This window comes from Armigeres subalbatus, chromosome 2 (genome assembly GCF_024139115.2).
Source record: "Armigeres subalbatus isolate Guangzhou_Male chromosome 2, GZ_Asu_2, whole genome shotgun sequence".
NCBI lineage: Eukaryota > Metazoa > Arthropoda > Insecta > Diptera > Culicidae > Armigeres > Armigeres subalbatus.
In genome coordinates this window covers 133,459,536-133,474,992 of record NC_085140.1, presented here as the reverse complement: position 1 = coordinate 133,474,992, position 15,457 = coordinate 133,459,536, and the positions used below count along the sequence as shown (strand labels likewise).

The following is a 15,457-nucleotide window of genomic DNA, read 5'->3' as shown; positions in this document are numbered from 1 at the left end:
GATCAGTTGATTGATTAAACATTCGTTTCCTTGCAAAAACATTTCAAACTCGTATGGGTATATCTCGAAGGAAAATATCTCATATCAATATGTCCGTATGTCTTCAATTATGCCCCCAGCAATGACGAGTGTGGCTCGGCAACAGTAAACACAATATAAATTTATCAAGAAATTGCTCCTTTGTAATCCCGTTGATAACAAAGCTCGCTCACACAAATCAATTCCGCGATAGCGACGCATTGAGTCAGCTGAGACAAGTGCCAAATAAAGCTTGGGGTAACTCCCATACTTAGAGATGGAATGCTTTGCGTAACGAATGTTCAACGTCACACCGGAGGATGGAGAAGCCATGTGCACTTTAGGAATTGGAAAACTTTGCTGCTACTTGAAAGACAATAAAGCGCTTGCGTTAAACGTTAAATTAGATGGAGAAATTCTTATAACAGTTTAAAGAAAGTCTTGAATTATTAATGCATGATATATCTTTTCACGCGTCCAATAAATCTTATCGAATATTGAAAAAAATTATGCTCATAAAATATGAAATGTTAATCCAAAGACAGGTAGAGCTCGTAATTTTACGAGCGAATGTTCATAATCTCGTAAATATTTTTAAATAACTCGGAGGAAGATTATGATTCAATTTAATTTTAGGCTAGGAATAAGAAATATGCAATGGAATACAGATAGTCAAAACAAGCCTTTTACGAACAATGAACATATGCTTTTGTTGGTTTTGTACTCATCTATAAAATCGATGTCTTTCTTTCTTTATTAAAGAGGCTTTCAGTTGAAGTTGGGTTGAGTACAATAATTGCCATGAAAACATACGCATGCAATCAAAGGTGCCTGCGATGCGTGGTTTCGCGCGCACTGAAACATAAGTAACTGCACGCGCGCCACAACACATATCGCAGCTACCTGCGATTACATGCGCTTGTTTTCATGGCAATTATTGAATTTCAAAGTGCTCAATCCAACTCCAAATAAATCAGCTAAAACTAATTTAAAGTTTATTTAATCATAGTAGAATTTTATGTGGAATTGTTCAGTTGCATGTTAACTTCATTTCCTGCAAATTTGGGCTCAATCAGGCTCTTCCATCCAATTTCCTGTACGAAATAGTAACAGAGGTGTATTTTGCCATATATTTCGCCTGAAATCCGAATATTAACTTCAAATCAATTGCGCCGGCTTATGCAATAACCGATCAGGCTGAAATTTTCAGAAAATGATTTTCTTACCCAAATGCAAAATCCTGGCGGGTGCCCACAAGAATCCGACGACTTTTTGTATCCTAGGCCAGTCTAATGTCCACCGGCAAAGTCTGTCAACTATGAGCACCGTGCTCCCAAAAACTGTGCTAACAGGAATCAGGGCAAGAACGTCAGGTGTGATGAGCAATAACTTCGACACGACTACCTCTCCACCTTGACAGTTGATAGCTATGTAAGCAGGATCACTGCAGACCATAAACCTTACGGCCACTATCAGGCGCAGCGGGATAACTTCTGTGTGGAGTGAGTGAGTAAGGTGAATAGGCAGCCAACGCTGCCTACCACAGGCAAGGGCCAACGACAAGGGAGATTGGATCCCGAAGACAGTAGGGACACACCAAACACCATTACAGAGAAAAAGACGCAATGAAGGACTCCATTTACAAGGAGTTAAACTCAAGAAGCCCACCATGCGTGGGAAGCACAATCTCAAGATTCCTGGACGTTGTACAGACGATGGATAAATGGTGTATTCGATAAAAATGGGACACCGAAAATCTCCTATAACTTTTGAACCGTATGAGTAAGAAACCTGAAAATTTGACCATCTTATTCAAAGTGTATTGTTTACATCTGCAGAGTTTCATAGTTATTCATACAGTGGTTCCAATCATATCGTCGGAACAAGAAATTGCCAGTGAAAAAAAATTGTGCACCTACAATCAAAATCCGGAGGCGTCTCACCGATCGATAGCAAAACGCTTAGGATTGCAAATTCAACTGTATCTCGTGTAATAAAAACCTTCAAGGAGCATCTGAGTGTTCAAAGGAAGGAAGGGAGTGGTCGTAGAAGCGGTCCAATGGACAGTAAAATGACCAGGAGTGGTAGAACAGCTCAATAAGTTTCCAAACGAAATGTTGCTAACAAGTCCAAGGTGTCGGTTGGTTTCGTGCACAAAAACCATGAAACGTGCTGGGTTACATGTTTACAAGGTGCAAAAAGCCCCAAACCGAAATGAAAAGCATAACACCACTGCAAAAACCCGCGCCCGGAAACTTTACACGAAGTTGTTCACCAAATCCTGTTGCATCGTGATGGATGATGAAACCTACGTCAAGGCTGACTTCCGTCAACTTCCTGGGCATGAATATTTCGTTGCCAAGTCTAAGTTCGATATTCCGGAGGATGTCCGAACAAAGAAGTTATTAAAATTTGCTAAGAGGTCTGGCGATTTGCGGATGTGGTGAAGTAAGCCCCCCCTTCATTACTTCCGGAACATTCAACAGTACGATTTACACCGAATAGTGACTCCAGAAGCGTCTTTTGCCATTCATAAGAAAACACAAAGTATCAACACTGTTTTGGCCTGATCTGGCGTCTTGCAACTACGCTCGTAACGTATTGCATTGGTACCGAGCAAACGGAGCTAAATTTGTGCCAGAAGATATGAACCCACAAAACTCACCGGAACTTCACTCAAATGAAAAATTCTGGGCAATTGTGAAGACGAAGCTTCGAAAATATCCTAAAGTTATTAAAACAGAGCTGGAGATGAAGAAACTTTGGGTAAAAACAACAAAAATATGGGAAAAATCGATTGCACAAAATTTGATGGGTTGAGTGAAAAGAAAGGTGCGCGCATTCGGGATGGTCAATGAAATCAAATGAAACAAATGTTGTAAATTATAACTCATTAAAAGTTTTTCATTCTCTGAAAATTTCAAGACAATCCGATAATCGGTTTGATTTTGGTGAGTAAATATGTGTGTGCCATTTTTATCGAATACACCCTTTACAGCAGAGAGCAGTGTGTAAAACAATCGAAATTTTTTGGTGAAGGCCACCTTTCTTCACTCGTCAGCTCACTTCCAGACACATTCATAGTCGGCTCTGGTCTGTCAATATTCGGTTGAATATTAGTCATTGAATATTTATCCACATTTTACAAATTGATAAATTATCTGAAATCTGAACACGTTTCAAATGAGTAATATTATCACATAGAACTGAATCTGATTTTCATCCGCGAGGCACTTTCAACGGTCAACATCAACATAAACAATGCTAATTATGTTTTTTACTGCACATAGTAAGCACACTCAGTGACAGTCGAATGAATAAGTTGGTGGAGTAGTCGTCTGACTATGTCATTCTATGTTTTGAATATTCATGCGATGTTTGTCAACATTCGGACCGAAGTTGCTTCATGAAGATGATAATTTTATGCTCTGGCAGAGAGTACCGTGGACCCCCGATAATTTGAACGGTACCTCATTCAAATTAACGGGGTTCATTTTTAATTTGAACTTCTGGTTACTCTATTTGCATCAGAAAAACTGGTTTCTGGCTGCTCTTTTGGCTGGTTTGTTTTGATTCTGCATTCCATTTCACGATGTTCCATTTTTCTTTTCTCGATTCCACGTGTTAAATGACGTTTGAACCATTTTTAATTTGAACGATGTTCAAACGAACGGGGTTCAAATTAAAAAGTGTTCAGATTAAAAGCGGTCATATTACCGGGGGTCCACGGTATCAGTCAGATCCAGCGTGCTACATAATCCAGTAAATCTGTCAAACTAAGGTCTTCAAGGCACCACGTAGTGTTCGGGCGTTTGCATGACTTATCATCCCGGGTTTTACCCAAAAGGCAACTTGGAATTGTGAGCCCTATTTCTTGTGAGCGAGGAAATGCGCTCTTTCTCGAACTAACTACATAGCTATGCACTCGACAGCAGTCAGCGACTAAGCCAAATGGCACGAAAATAGGCAGTTTGCGGAATCATTACTCTCGATGATGTCCTAGCCTTAAATCATTTAGCCAATTACTTACATTAATTCCTCTATGTTATTCATTATTTGTGAGATTGTTCTGGTTTGGTCAATAACTAGAAACAATTGGGTTGAATGTCTCACTGTGGGACTGCTAGCATAGAGATGATGGACAAGAACTTCTCTAGAGACCATTTGCCAAGACTTCGTTGGCGTCTTATCAATTTGTCTGACAGGACTCGCTGTCGTTGGTGATATCATTATGAGTTTTGGATTTTGATTACTCGCTCTGGTAAATGGTAAGACTTGCGGGAGTTTAGTTTGGAATTTTGTATCGATTAGATAGTCTTGAAGTCTGTTCAAGCTAAACTACCATGATCAGTTCAGTCTCTAGAGAACTTCTTAAAGGAAGTGAAAGTTTAGAATTTTTCATGAATCGCCATACCGATTCATGAAAAATTCAATCCCCACAGTGAAGTTGTGTTACGTTCGTATTTTGAAGCTTATTGATTGATTTTTTATGTGTGCAAACTAAAATGTTTTCGTTAAAAAACCCTAAGATAAAAATGAATACATTACTACATAATATGGTGCTGCAAAGGTCACTGGGCTCGAAAACAAAAAAGGAGAACAGAATTATCTCGTCACAACCAACACAGCGAAAAAACGTCGTTTCCGTTCGCCACCCACTTGCACCACCAGCTGTCACAAAATAGCAAAGAAGACAGACCGCTAAAAATCGATTGTCCCCGAAATAAGACCCCCTAAGATCGGTAGAAAAGCCGTTAGCTCTTTGCTGCCGCAAGAAAACGCATGAAGGAACAACATAAATCGAGGCAAAGGTTTAACCGTCCGGATCTGCGCAATCGGATAAGCTAGGCAGGCAAAAGCAGCGGCAAAAGCAGCAAACATGGGTAGGGCAACAGCACCGAACGTAAGACAGCACCTCTTCGCATAGCCAAGTGAGCGAATCAAGGCAGGAAACGCAGGCAGCGAAGCGGATAATCCGGAAAGAAAAGGCTTGAGTCTGAGCGCGCTGTTTACGCTCCAAGGTGTCCAAATTTCACCGGAAGAATTAAACGGAGACGAAATTCCGACCAAAAGAGCCTCCACTAGGAGTAAGTAGACACAGAAAGTTACCTATTGTACAAATGCTGACGTAAGTCGTTCGACAGGGCTCTTGTTTCTGGTTTTGGCTTCGTTTGAGTCACCGTGCGGTCGGAAGTGCTCCAAGGCACGGTCGAAGGAAGGATCTAAGGTGTGGACTAGTCGGCAGGCTGCCTCCCCCAACCAGTACTTCCGGAAGCAAGAACCGGTGGTAGTGATCCGCAGGTTCGTGAAGCAGCGGTTCACCGTGTAAAGAGGAAGAGTTGGTTTGAAGAGAGCAGTGCTCGTGACTAGCCCCGTGATGGGGAAAAAAGGGAGAATGGGGTTGAAAGAAGAAAAGGAAGGAAGCGTAGACGGTTAGCAGGCATGAAGGGTAGAAGTTAAGAGATGGGGGAAAGGTAAACAACCCTGTTAAATAAGCAGATCAAACGAGGAAAATAAAATGTTTGCATAGGGGGAGATTCCCCAGCGCCACCTCCACCGGACACTTCTCAAAACGGCACTTGCAGAGATCCCTCCATAATCTTATGTAGAACAAAAGAAAGGTAATGACAAGTCCTTCACCTGCAGGGAATATCAGATCTTCATGTTATAAACTTTGCACAAAATTTTAAATTGAACAGAAATGTCAAAAAATTTCATGTTTCGCCTTACTTTAGAAGGTTTGAATCAACAATATTAAACTTAATCGAATGCATTCTGATAATGTCGAGATGGTCAATATTAATCATATTTTAAATAGCGTTCACGATTTGTTAGATATATGATGTATATGTGGTACAAAATTAATTTCTGTTTTCCGTTAGCTGTCCCCGGGTCCGGAAACTGAGTTTTTTTATGTGATAGTAGCCATTCTTTGCACCTGTTTTGTTAAACTTACTTCAATTCAATTGTTTTTTCTTGCTAAGGTATCAGAAAGCCACAGAAATAAGCAGAAACAAAATTTGAAGATGTCATTGAAAATGGTGGGAATTTTGAATAGGATATAAGAAATTTAGCTGGAGAGTCAAATAAGGAAAGTGAGCAAGTGAGTAATATTATTTTTCTTAATTATGCCTTTACTCATGTAACAGGAACTTGGTCATATTTAAACATGATGTAATAGTGTCCGGTACTAGGAGACACTTTTCTGAACCGTGAAAATTTTCACTAAAATTCAATATCAAAATACATCGTCCAAAAACGTGTTCAAATGATCAAATATAGTTTGTATGAATCATCAATGATCATATTTTGTGTATATGGTATACAAGTGAACATAATCCGGATAATTAGAGAGTTTTTCGTTAAATGGCTTATGTGTCCGGCACTGAGGGATATCCCCATAGATACAGCTTTTCATGAATTGAGGCGTTTTATGTTTATTAGCCGGTTCGTTCCTTGCTCTTTGCCCTCTGACAAGGATTTAATCTAACATTGGCGCCCAACGTGGGGCGTCAATGTAACAAGTATTATTTTATACAAACATGAAGGTACGCAATCAACAAGAAACAAATAACAAATTAAAATAATGCACTTAAGATTTTTTCATGAATCAGCTCTCAAATTCATGAAAAATTCTGTGCTGTTGAATAAGGTTGTGTTACGGTTCATTTTATCTTACTTGTAAGTGATAAATGTTTGAGTGGATTTGTGGATGTTCTGTGCTTGGGCCTGAAGATAGGCAATAAAATAGTAAAAGAGAGATTTATAAACATAGACTCTATATTGCTGGTGCCACATGGCATAAATTAGTGGAGGTGCCCAAATAGAATAAGCATCCTACACAACAGGTCAGCTATGAATACAGCAAACTGTTTGCTGTAGACAAAATGCGCAATACGCAATGAAATATATTTGCGGGATTTGGCTGATGGACCAAAATCTCATATGAAACCTCGTCATTTCCCGTAGTGGGCATCACCTAGCCATCTCTCTCAGGGCACCAGAAGAAACGTGCATTATTTTAATTTGTTATTTGTTTCTGGTTGATTGCGTGCCTTTATGTTTGTATAGCAAATTGTAACTATTGCGTCCAACGTGGGGCCTGTTACTCTGGCGCCCAGCGAAATAACCCACAATGATAGTAATGACGATTTGATATTATGGCAAGTATCGATTTGATTGTTTAGTGTGTGATTCATTTGATTTTTCGCGAGAATCATTTGTAATCCAATTTAATTGTAGGATCATCAGAGTTAGTTTAGGGTAGTAAAGAATCTGATTATAGGACAATTTGCGAAGACTTATTGGCGTTAAGACAACTTTTGGTAGGATTCGCTACCGTTATTAAGGTTTACAATAGATTTAGTTTTTTTTTATATTTGTGGCCTAGGTTAAGTATCCAGTCTGCTCTAGTCAGATTTTTCGTCACTAGTTAACTTAAGAATTTTTCATGAATCGGTTCTCCGATTCATGAAAAATTCTCCGCTGTTGGATAAGGTTGTGTTACGGTTTGTTTTATATTGTCCGAAAAGTAGTTGATAGTCGATCGATTCCGTATCATTCAAATAGGATAAGGCTCAATACAAAGGCTCAGCTATGAATACAGCAAACTTATTGCTGTAGACAAAAAGCGCAATACGCAATAAAAATATATTTGCGGGATTTGGCTGATGGACCAAAATCTCATATGAAACCTCGTCATTTTCCGTAGTGGGCACCACCTAACCGTCTCTCTCGGGGCACCAGGAGATAACGTGGATTATTTTAATTTGTTATTTATTTCATGTTGCTTGAGCATCTTTATGTTTGTATAAAATAAAAGTTGTTACAATCAGACAAGCCTTCTTGAAAGAATTTTGTTATAATTTAGTACAAGTTGAAATTTTCGACATATCTGAAACTTGATTATGCATATGTACAACATGTGATAGATTTAGTTCAGAAGAGGTATTAAAGGGTAACCGCCCCTTCGGTGGGCTTTGATCCCACGACCCCAGTTTGCTTGACAGGTGCTTTCCCTACTAAGCTACGAAGGACCTCCGTCGTCCACCGCAGCTTAGTACCCGCCCCTTCGGTGGGTTACCCTCCAATACCTTTTCCGAACTAAATCTATCACATGTTGTACATATGCATAATCAAGTTTCAGACATAGTAATTAATTTCCACTCCGGGTGGCATATAGGCAATTAACTTTGAATGTACTGTTTTCGACATAATTATCAAAAAATCATCGCACTAAAAGTTCACAATTTAACACAGTTTGAACTACCTACCTGGTACCTGGTTGGTTACAGCGTCGATACACCTATGCCTTGCGTATTGTAGAGCTCCACAATCGTCGGTCTTGGGTTTCCAGTTTCCCAGACCGTTCAGGGTCCCCAGGTCTGATTCCACCGCGTGCAGCCAGCGTATTTGTGGCCTTCCACGAAGTCGCCGGCCCCTATCTGGTTCTGTGTTGAATATTGTTTTCGCTATTCTTTCTTCCGACATTCGCACGAAGTGACCAGCCCACTGAAGTCTGCCGTATTTTATACGATTCACAATATTTTGTTCTTTGTATAATTGATACAGCTCATGATTCATGCGTCTGCGCCACACACCATTTTCTAGTTTCCCTCCGAGTATTGTACGCAGCACTTTTTGCTCCCCGAAACCCGAAAGCTCTCCGATCCGCCTCTTTTAACGTACATGCTTCATGTCCATAAAGGGCCACTGGTAGAATCCGAGTTTTGTATAGAGCAAATCTCGTTTCCGTCTGCATGTTGCGGGACCTAAGCTGGTTACGTAATCCGTAAAAGGCCCTATTCGCAGCAGCAATACGTCTTTTCACTTCACGGGAAACTTCATTGTCACATGTCACAAGCGTTCCAAGGTAAACAAATTCTTCAAAAACTTCTAACACATCCCCATCAAGCACTACCTCAGCACCAACACCACTAGGTCTTTCCTATCTCTACCTGCCACCATTTACTTCGTCTTGGTAGAGTTAATGGTTAAGCCTATGCTCGCCGTCTCCCTCTTCAGTGGGACAAAAGCCTCCGCTACTGCTCTGCGATCAATTTCAATGAGGTCGATGTCGTCCGCAAAGCCCAGGAGCATATGCGACCGTGTGATGATAGTGCCGTTCTTCTGCGCCCTCGTGTGCAATGTTGAACAGTTTGAACTATAGCATCTGAAATGAATTATTGAATAACTACTAAATTTGGGACTCATCCCACTGCTAAATAAATCACTGGTCATACGAAAAGAGACTTGATAGCAAAGGCGGGCAGTCAATGTTGGGAAAAGCTCAGATTCTCAAAACTCATGATCGATTCAACCCAGACGCGATAAATCCCACCAGAATCATCGTCCAAAGAATCGCGCATGATGGGACTTTCCCGTTTTATCTCGCGTTGTCAAAGCAGTAAAATAAAGTATCCAGATTCTTCTTTTTCTTCTTCTATGGCACTTGGCTTGCTTTCAACAGTATTCTATTAGCATTTCCTCTGTTATTAATTGAAAACTTTTGTATGCCCGTCATGAGTATGCAAGTACAATGGACACAAGGGTGGTTCAAAAAATCGATTTTGCTCCACGGTGCTCATCTGATTTTTTACCATATTCTGAGTGTCCTCTGAAAATTTGAGCACATGTGGATTAAAACTGATTTAGCACAAGCCGTTTCAAATTTGCATGCAAATTAGTATGGAAATTTATTTTTCATTATACTGTTAATGACGCTTCGCCATCAAGCGCATGTTAAAAGAGAACCTACATAGCTAAAGGGAATACTCAACAGCTTTCACCCAACGAAAACCGCATGTTGATTAACCGCCCCAATAATTAGTAATCGATTTTAAGACAGGTTGCGAATCTTTAGTCATGATCGTTAAACTTCAGAATATGGTAAAGAATCAGATGAGCACTGTGGAGCAAAATCGATTTTTTGAACCACCCTAATGGACACACTGTGCCAAGGGAGTCGAGAATGTTTCCAACCCTAGAACATCCTAGACTGGACCGAGAATCGAACTCGCCATCTCCGGATTGGCATTCCAACGCCTCTGCTCGCAAGGCTAACTGGAGACCCCAAATGAAACATGCGGCAGATTACGAGCATTACTATTTAAATAGAAAATTGATGGATGTCCAGTGGAATCAAGTTACTCTTTATAATATAATAAATATGGGACAAACATGCGTGTGACGGCAGTATAAGACATGATATCATAGTTGACGTATCAATTATTAAGAATTTCAGCGAATATGACTTACTACGCGTTTACAAAGGTTATTCAACCGCTGTAACATCGATACGTTGCATGGTTCAAATCTCATTTCTAGGTATCTACGGGTTGAAATGTGTCCGCAAATCATCCCAATTACATTGGAAAGGGCAATGGTTGATACGTCAACTATGGAATCACGGACAGAGTAGGATAATCTTAAATACGTTAGACTAATGTGACCAGATATATTTTATGCCGGCGCGGGACAAAATTTTGTAAATCCTTGTTTTTATTCAAAAATGTGCTCAAGTCAAAACTTTAAAATTTGATAAACCCCTCTTGGACTCGCTTGGCCCTGTATCAAAAACACAATCCCACCTCTGTTGTGAATGAATCTGTTCAACTTTTTACAACGGTGCGAGTTCCTGATAGTTAAACTTATTTGTATTGTTTGCATGATTCATTTAGCTAACATTCAAAGTGATCCTATTATTCGTTTTATGCAATTAGGCAAAGTGCTCAAATTTGCTTAAAATCCCTACATCTTACTCAGGTTTTTTTATTATTCCCCGCAAACTGACACACGATTTATCATATTTTTTTCCATAAGCTTGAAACAAAAAAAGATCCGAGCTACATAAAATTCGTCGAACTTGCTCAGATTTCAAGTGAAGTTTTTACTGAAATAATAACAACATACGAACACGATGTGAGTTGAAATTGAAGAGATCCTACATTCAGAGATCTTGAGCCAATCGAGTAATCGAGTACCGTCAACTGGGGGGAAGATGATCATTGAGGTGAAGATGATCATTTGATATGTCAGTCAAAAGTGCCAATTTTTTTTATGAAACGGTAGTCAACAATATTCTCCGTTCAAGTAATGTTATCGCTAGGTAGAAATCCGAGTTTTTCGATTATAATCATGAAAATGTATTTTGTGAAGAAAAAGAGAGATAGTCATAAATGACGCAATTTTCGTTTCAAATATTGACTTCGTAGACTTCTTCACGTAGTAAATTCAACATTCATACAAATAACCTAGTGTATTTTGACTACTAGGTCATAATAATTTTAGTAGAGCTGTCTTGATCAACTTCACCCCGAACCAGATTACTCAAAAAATGTGTGATAATTTAATTTATTTTAATAAATGCGAATGCATTTCAGAAAACTAAAGTTGTTGATTATTGCAACGTATAGCTGTACATGTTTTGAAAATATTTGTTTCGATTTAAAATGTAAACACACATTGTTAATGCATGTTTTGTCTAAAAAATGATCATCTTCCCCCCAGTTGACGGTACTGTCAGAATCTGTGCCAAAAGAGCATTGTTATTGACTTCTACTGTAGTGTTGATTTTCGAGATGTCGGCGAGATGTCGGCTTGTCGGCTATGCAGTCTGATTTATTAGAACATATTTTTAAATTTTGTCCAGCGTTTCGACATCGGGGTCAATGTCTTCTTCCAGGAGAAAAAAAATGATCGCTTTTTGTTAAGTATGGTAGGCGTTCCATTACAAAGAGCAAACAATTTTTTTACCTGAAGAAGACATCGCACTCGATGCCGAAACGTTGGACAAAATTTAAAAATTTGTTCTTATAAATCAGTCTGTATAGCCGAAAAATCTCGAAAATTTATTATTTCTGTGAATTTTGAAATGATTTCAGTTCTTCACTTTAAAAGCATTGTTATTGTTGCAGATTGAGTAAAATATTCCTCAATAGCACGTTCAAATCTTCCATTTCACTTATTATAGTTCTTTTAGTAGGTATCCAATTTAATGTCTATCCTCGTCCATGAGGATTTGACTAGGATCACTAGAATACACCAAAGCAGGCTTGTCAAAATTCCTCAAACTCGCTAGAGTTTAGGACGAAATAAAATTGGAAACCAAAAACACGTGTTTTAAGTCAGTGCTTGTGCAGCCGCTCAGCGTTGCACTATCAAAGTTATAATTTTGTAGGAGACGGAAAGATACAAATGACGTTAATGACAATATGAGAAACCCTTGGAGAAACCTCTTTTCTGTGTCCAAATTTTCTGTCAAATTTTCCGTTTCTGTTGCCGTTCCGTTGTATTGCGTTTGGGGCTTTACTCTGTTTGTTACTGATGATAATTTTATTTAAGGTGTAAGAAATATAATTTGGACGCAGAAAAAAGGTTTAAACAACATGCGAGTGTGACCGTGGCGTTGGGTGAAAGACCACTCATCAAGCCTCCGGAGCGATGCTTTGTATGAGACGAAAATCGAAAATCATTAATCAATATAATAAATTTTCAAAATCTTATAGGTTCTTGAAGAACGTTTACTAAATTACTGCTATTTATTAAATATTTCTTTATTTCGCGGGACATTGTCTTGAAATAAGTGAAACGCGGGACATTTCGCGGGACTCTTTTCAGCGCGGGACAAATGGTGAAAATGCGGGACTGTCCCGCGAAACGCGGGACGTCTGGTCACCTTACGTTAGACGTAATGGACGCTAGGCATAATACTCCCTTAAGTCAACGGTCGTTCTTTGGTGCTTGTTATGCTTCTTCTTATTCTTCTTATTGGCATTACATCCCCACAGTGGGACAGAGCCGCCTCGCAGCTTAGTGTTCATTCAGCACTTCCACAGTTATTAACTGCGAGGTTTCTAAGCCAAGTTACCATTTCTGCATTCGTATATCATGAGGCTGACGATGATACTTTTATGCCCAGGGAAGTCGAGACAATTTCCAATTTGAAAATTGCCTAGACCGGCACCGGAAATCGAACCCAGCCACCCTCAGCATGGTCTTGCTTTGTAGCCGCGCGTCTTATCGCACTGCTAAGGAGGGCCCCTTGTGCTTGTTATGCCTAATGCCCATTATTCTTAAAGGGGAATACTCTAGGTTTTGACGCCTTTTGGAGCTAAATAAATCGTTAAACGGTCAGTTTTCTTGTTACTATGATAGGGAAATCGAACTCACATTCCAGAAAACACAAATTGCATAGACTACTGTCGCCGCCATCCGCATGGCCCACAAATGAAGTGAAGCTATGGTCACACACGCATTGAAAAAACCCTTTAATAGTTTAAAAAAAAATCCCATTACGTTTCCTTGATGACTTTTATAATATATTAAAACTCACGTAAATAAAGTCATAAAAAAAAACCAAAACTCATTTCGAAGACAAATCTGCTTGTAATTCTTCGAAATTGACACTCCTGATAGAAAAAATAATCAGTCCATTATAAGGCAAAAAACAGAAAAGGCTCGTCACACCACTTTGTCGCGCCGTTTGATAATACGTCATATCATATAATCACTATTGATTGATATGTTTACAAAAAAACAACATAGGGGAAACGACCATTCGAGCATCACCACTGTTCTCGTCCGCAACATTTATTACTCAGAGGCTTTGCAATCGAATTACTTGTTTTTTAGTACATAGTTAGTATCAGTGTAAGTTTCTCGTGATGTACCGAAAATCAAATCATTAGATTCAAGACAAAATTTTCAAAACGACTTATCTGCTTTTGTAAACAAAGATTCAAACGACGATTTGACGAATCTGATAGCTCACCCACGCAAACCAACGCCATAAACAGGTAGCGAAAACCTTCACCTACCTATTGGTGGTGTTGGTTTGCGTGGGAGAGCTATCAGATACATCAAATCGTCGTTTGAATCTTTGTTTACATATAAGCAGATAAGTCGTTTTGAAAATTTTGTCTTGAGATCAAAATGCGGTTGATTGGGAACGTTGTGGTCCGGAAAAGGTTTATTGCCCAAATGGTCCTTCTCCCTATAGCTAACATGAGCGATCTTGTTTTCCAATAGCTAAACTGGTCTTACACGTCATCGCAACGTTTTTTTCCTAAAATAACCGGGTCAACGATACTCATTATCTTTTCTGCATTCATACAGATACACTCGCAATCTGGTTGACGCTGGCAATGGAAAGTTCAATCTGATGATCCTCTGCTGGAATGAAGGACATGCTTCGGCTATCCACGACCATGCTGACTCACACTGTTTCATGAAGATGCTCAAAGGACAATTAACGGAGGTGCGTTTCGCATGGCCTAAAGATAAGACTGTGAACGAAGATAGCATAGCCCACATTGGAAATGATAACGGTTCGGACGAAATCGAGTACGATGGCGAAGAGTTGGAGGAAATCTCCCGATCCTCCTTGGAGACAAATGGAGTGTGCTACATTAACGATAATCTCGGGCTTCACCGAGTTGAGAACCCAAGCCACTCAGACGTTGCTGTATCGCTGCACTTATACTGTCCCCCCTTTGACACGTGCTCTATCTTCAACAAGCAGAATGGCAAACGCACCAAGTGCAAGGTTACTTTCTGGAGTAAATACGGCAAGAGACAAGCTCAGGTATTACTGCTTTGATACCATTACTCACCTTCGATTATTAGTAGATAAATGATTTTCTTTTTCACTATTATTATTTGCAGGACAACTAGACGCAAACCGGCACGATGTTCAACTCTGCTTTCAACTGACTGTGAAAAGCTTCAAAAGCACGGATGTATAAGAGTGAGATTTGAATGAATTTCTAGCATTCAGGCCTTTTTAAATCTAAAGTTATAGGATTAGAAATGTTTGTTTTATTATAAAGATATAAACAGTTTTATATCTTAACATTTTCAATCATTGCATTTAATTTTGTATATGTAATTTAAGATAAATAAATAAAAACAGGCTACGAAATTATTGTGTTTTTAAAACGTATGTAATATTATCTCATACCAAAAGTAATAGGATTAATTAATGCAGGGTGCAGCTTTTTTTATCGTTTACAAATTTACATAAATCGTACAGAAGGGTGGTTTGTAATGTATATTCCTTCCATATACATTCCGAGTTATCGGAATTAAATGTGTAATGGAACGTACACACGGTCAAGCAGTTTGACCAACATTGACTCCACCTCTCGTTTATTCAAACATCCATCAAGTTTTATCAACAGCGACACGAACAATCAATTTATTCGACCAACAATATCACACACGAACGACCGAAGCGCCAACTTGAGCACCAACCATCAAAAAATATATGGGGGTTTGTGCAACTTCACTACACTACAAAAATTCCACACATTTTTATTGGCAAAAATCCATTAATTTAATTCATGATTCTAATTAGTGCACACATAACCACTCTCCACGCGAAGTACAAATATAATCTATAATCAAATAAAATGTATGTGTGGTCTCTAATATGCAGTTA

At 39.1% G+C, this 15,457-nt stretch overlaps 1 protein-coding gene across 3 annotated transcripts in view; it reads left to right on the top strand.

Moving 5' to 3' along the window:
* Positions 1-14,938, top strand: part of LOC134210867 (cysteine dioxygenase type 1-like) — a 31,941-nt gene extending 17,003 nt beyond the window's left edge. For all 3 annotated transcript variants that reach the window (XM_062687253.1, XM_062687252.1, XM_062687251.1), the window contains 2 exons: positions 14,134-14,602; positions 14,683-14,938. In XM_062687253.1, coding sequence (XP_062543237.1) covers positions 14,134-14,602; positions 14,683-14,691 — 478 coding nt within the window. In that variant the 3' untranslated portion in view covers positions 14,692-14,938. The remainder of the gene's footprint in view (positions 1-14,133; positions 14,603-14,682) is intronic.
* The last annotated feature ends 519 nt before the right edge of the window (positions 14,939-15,457 follow it).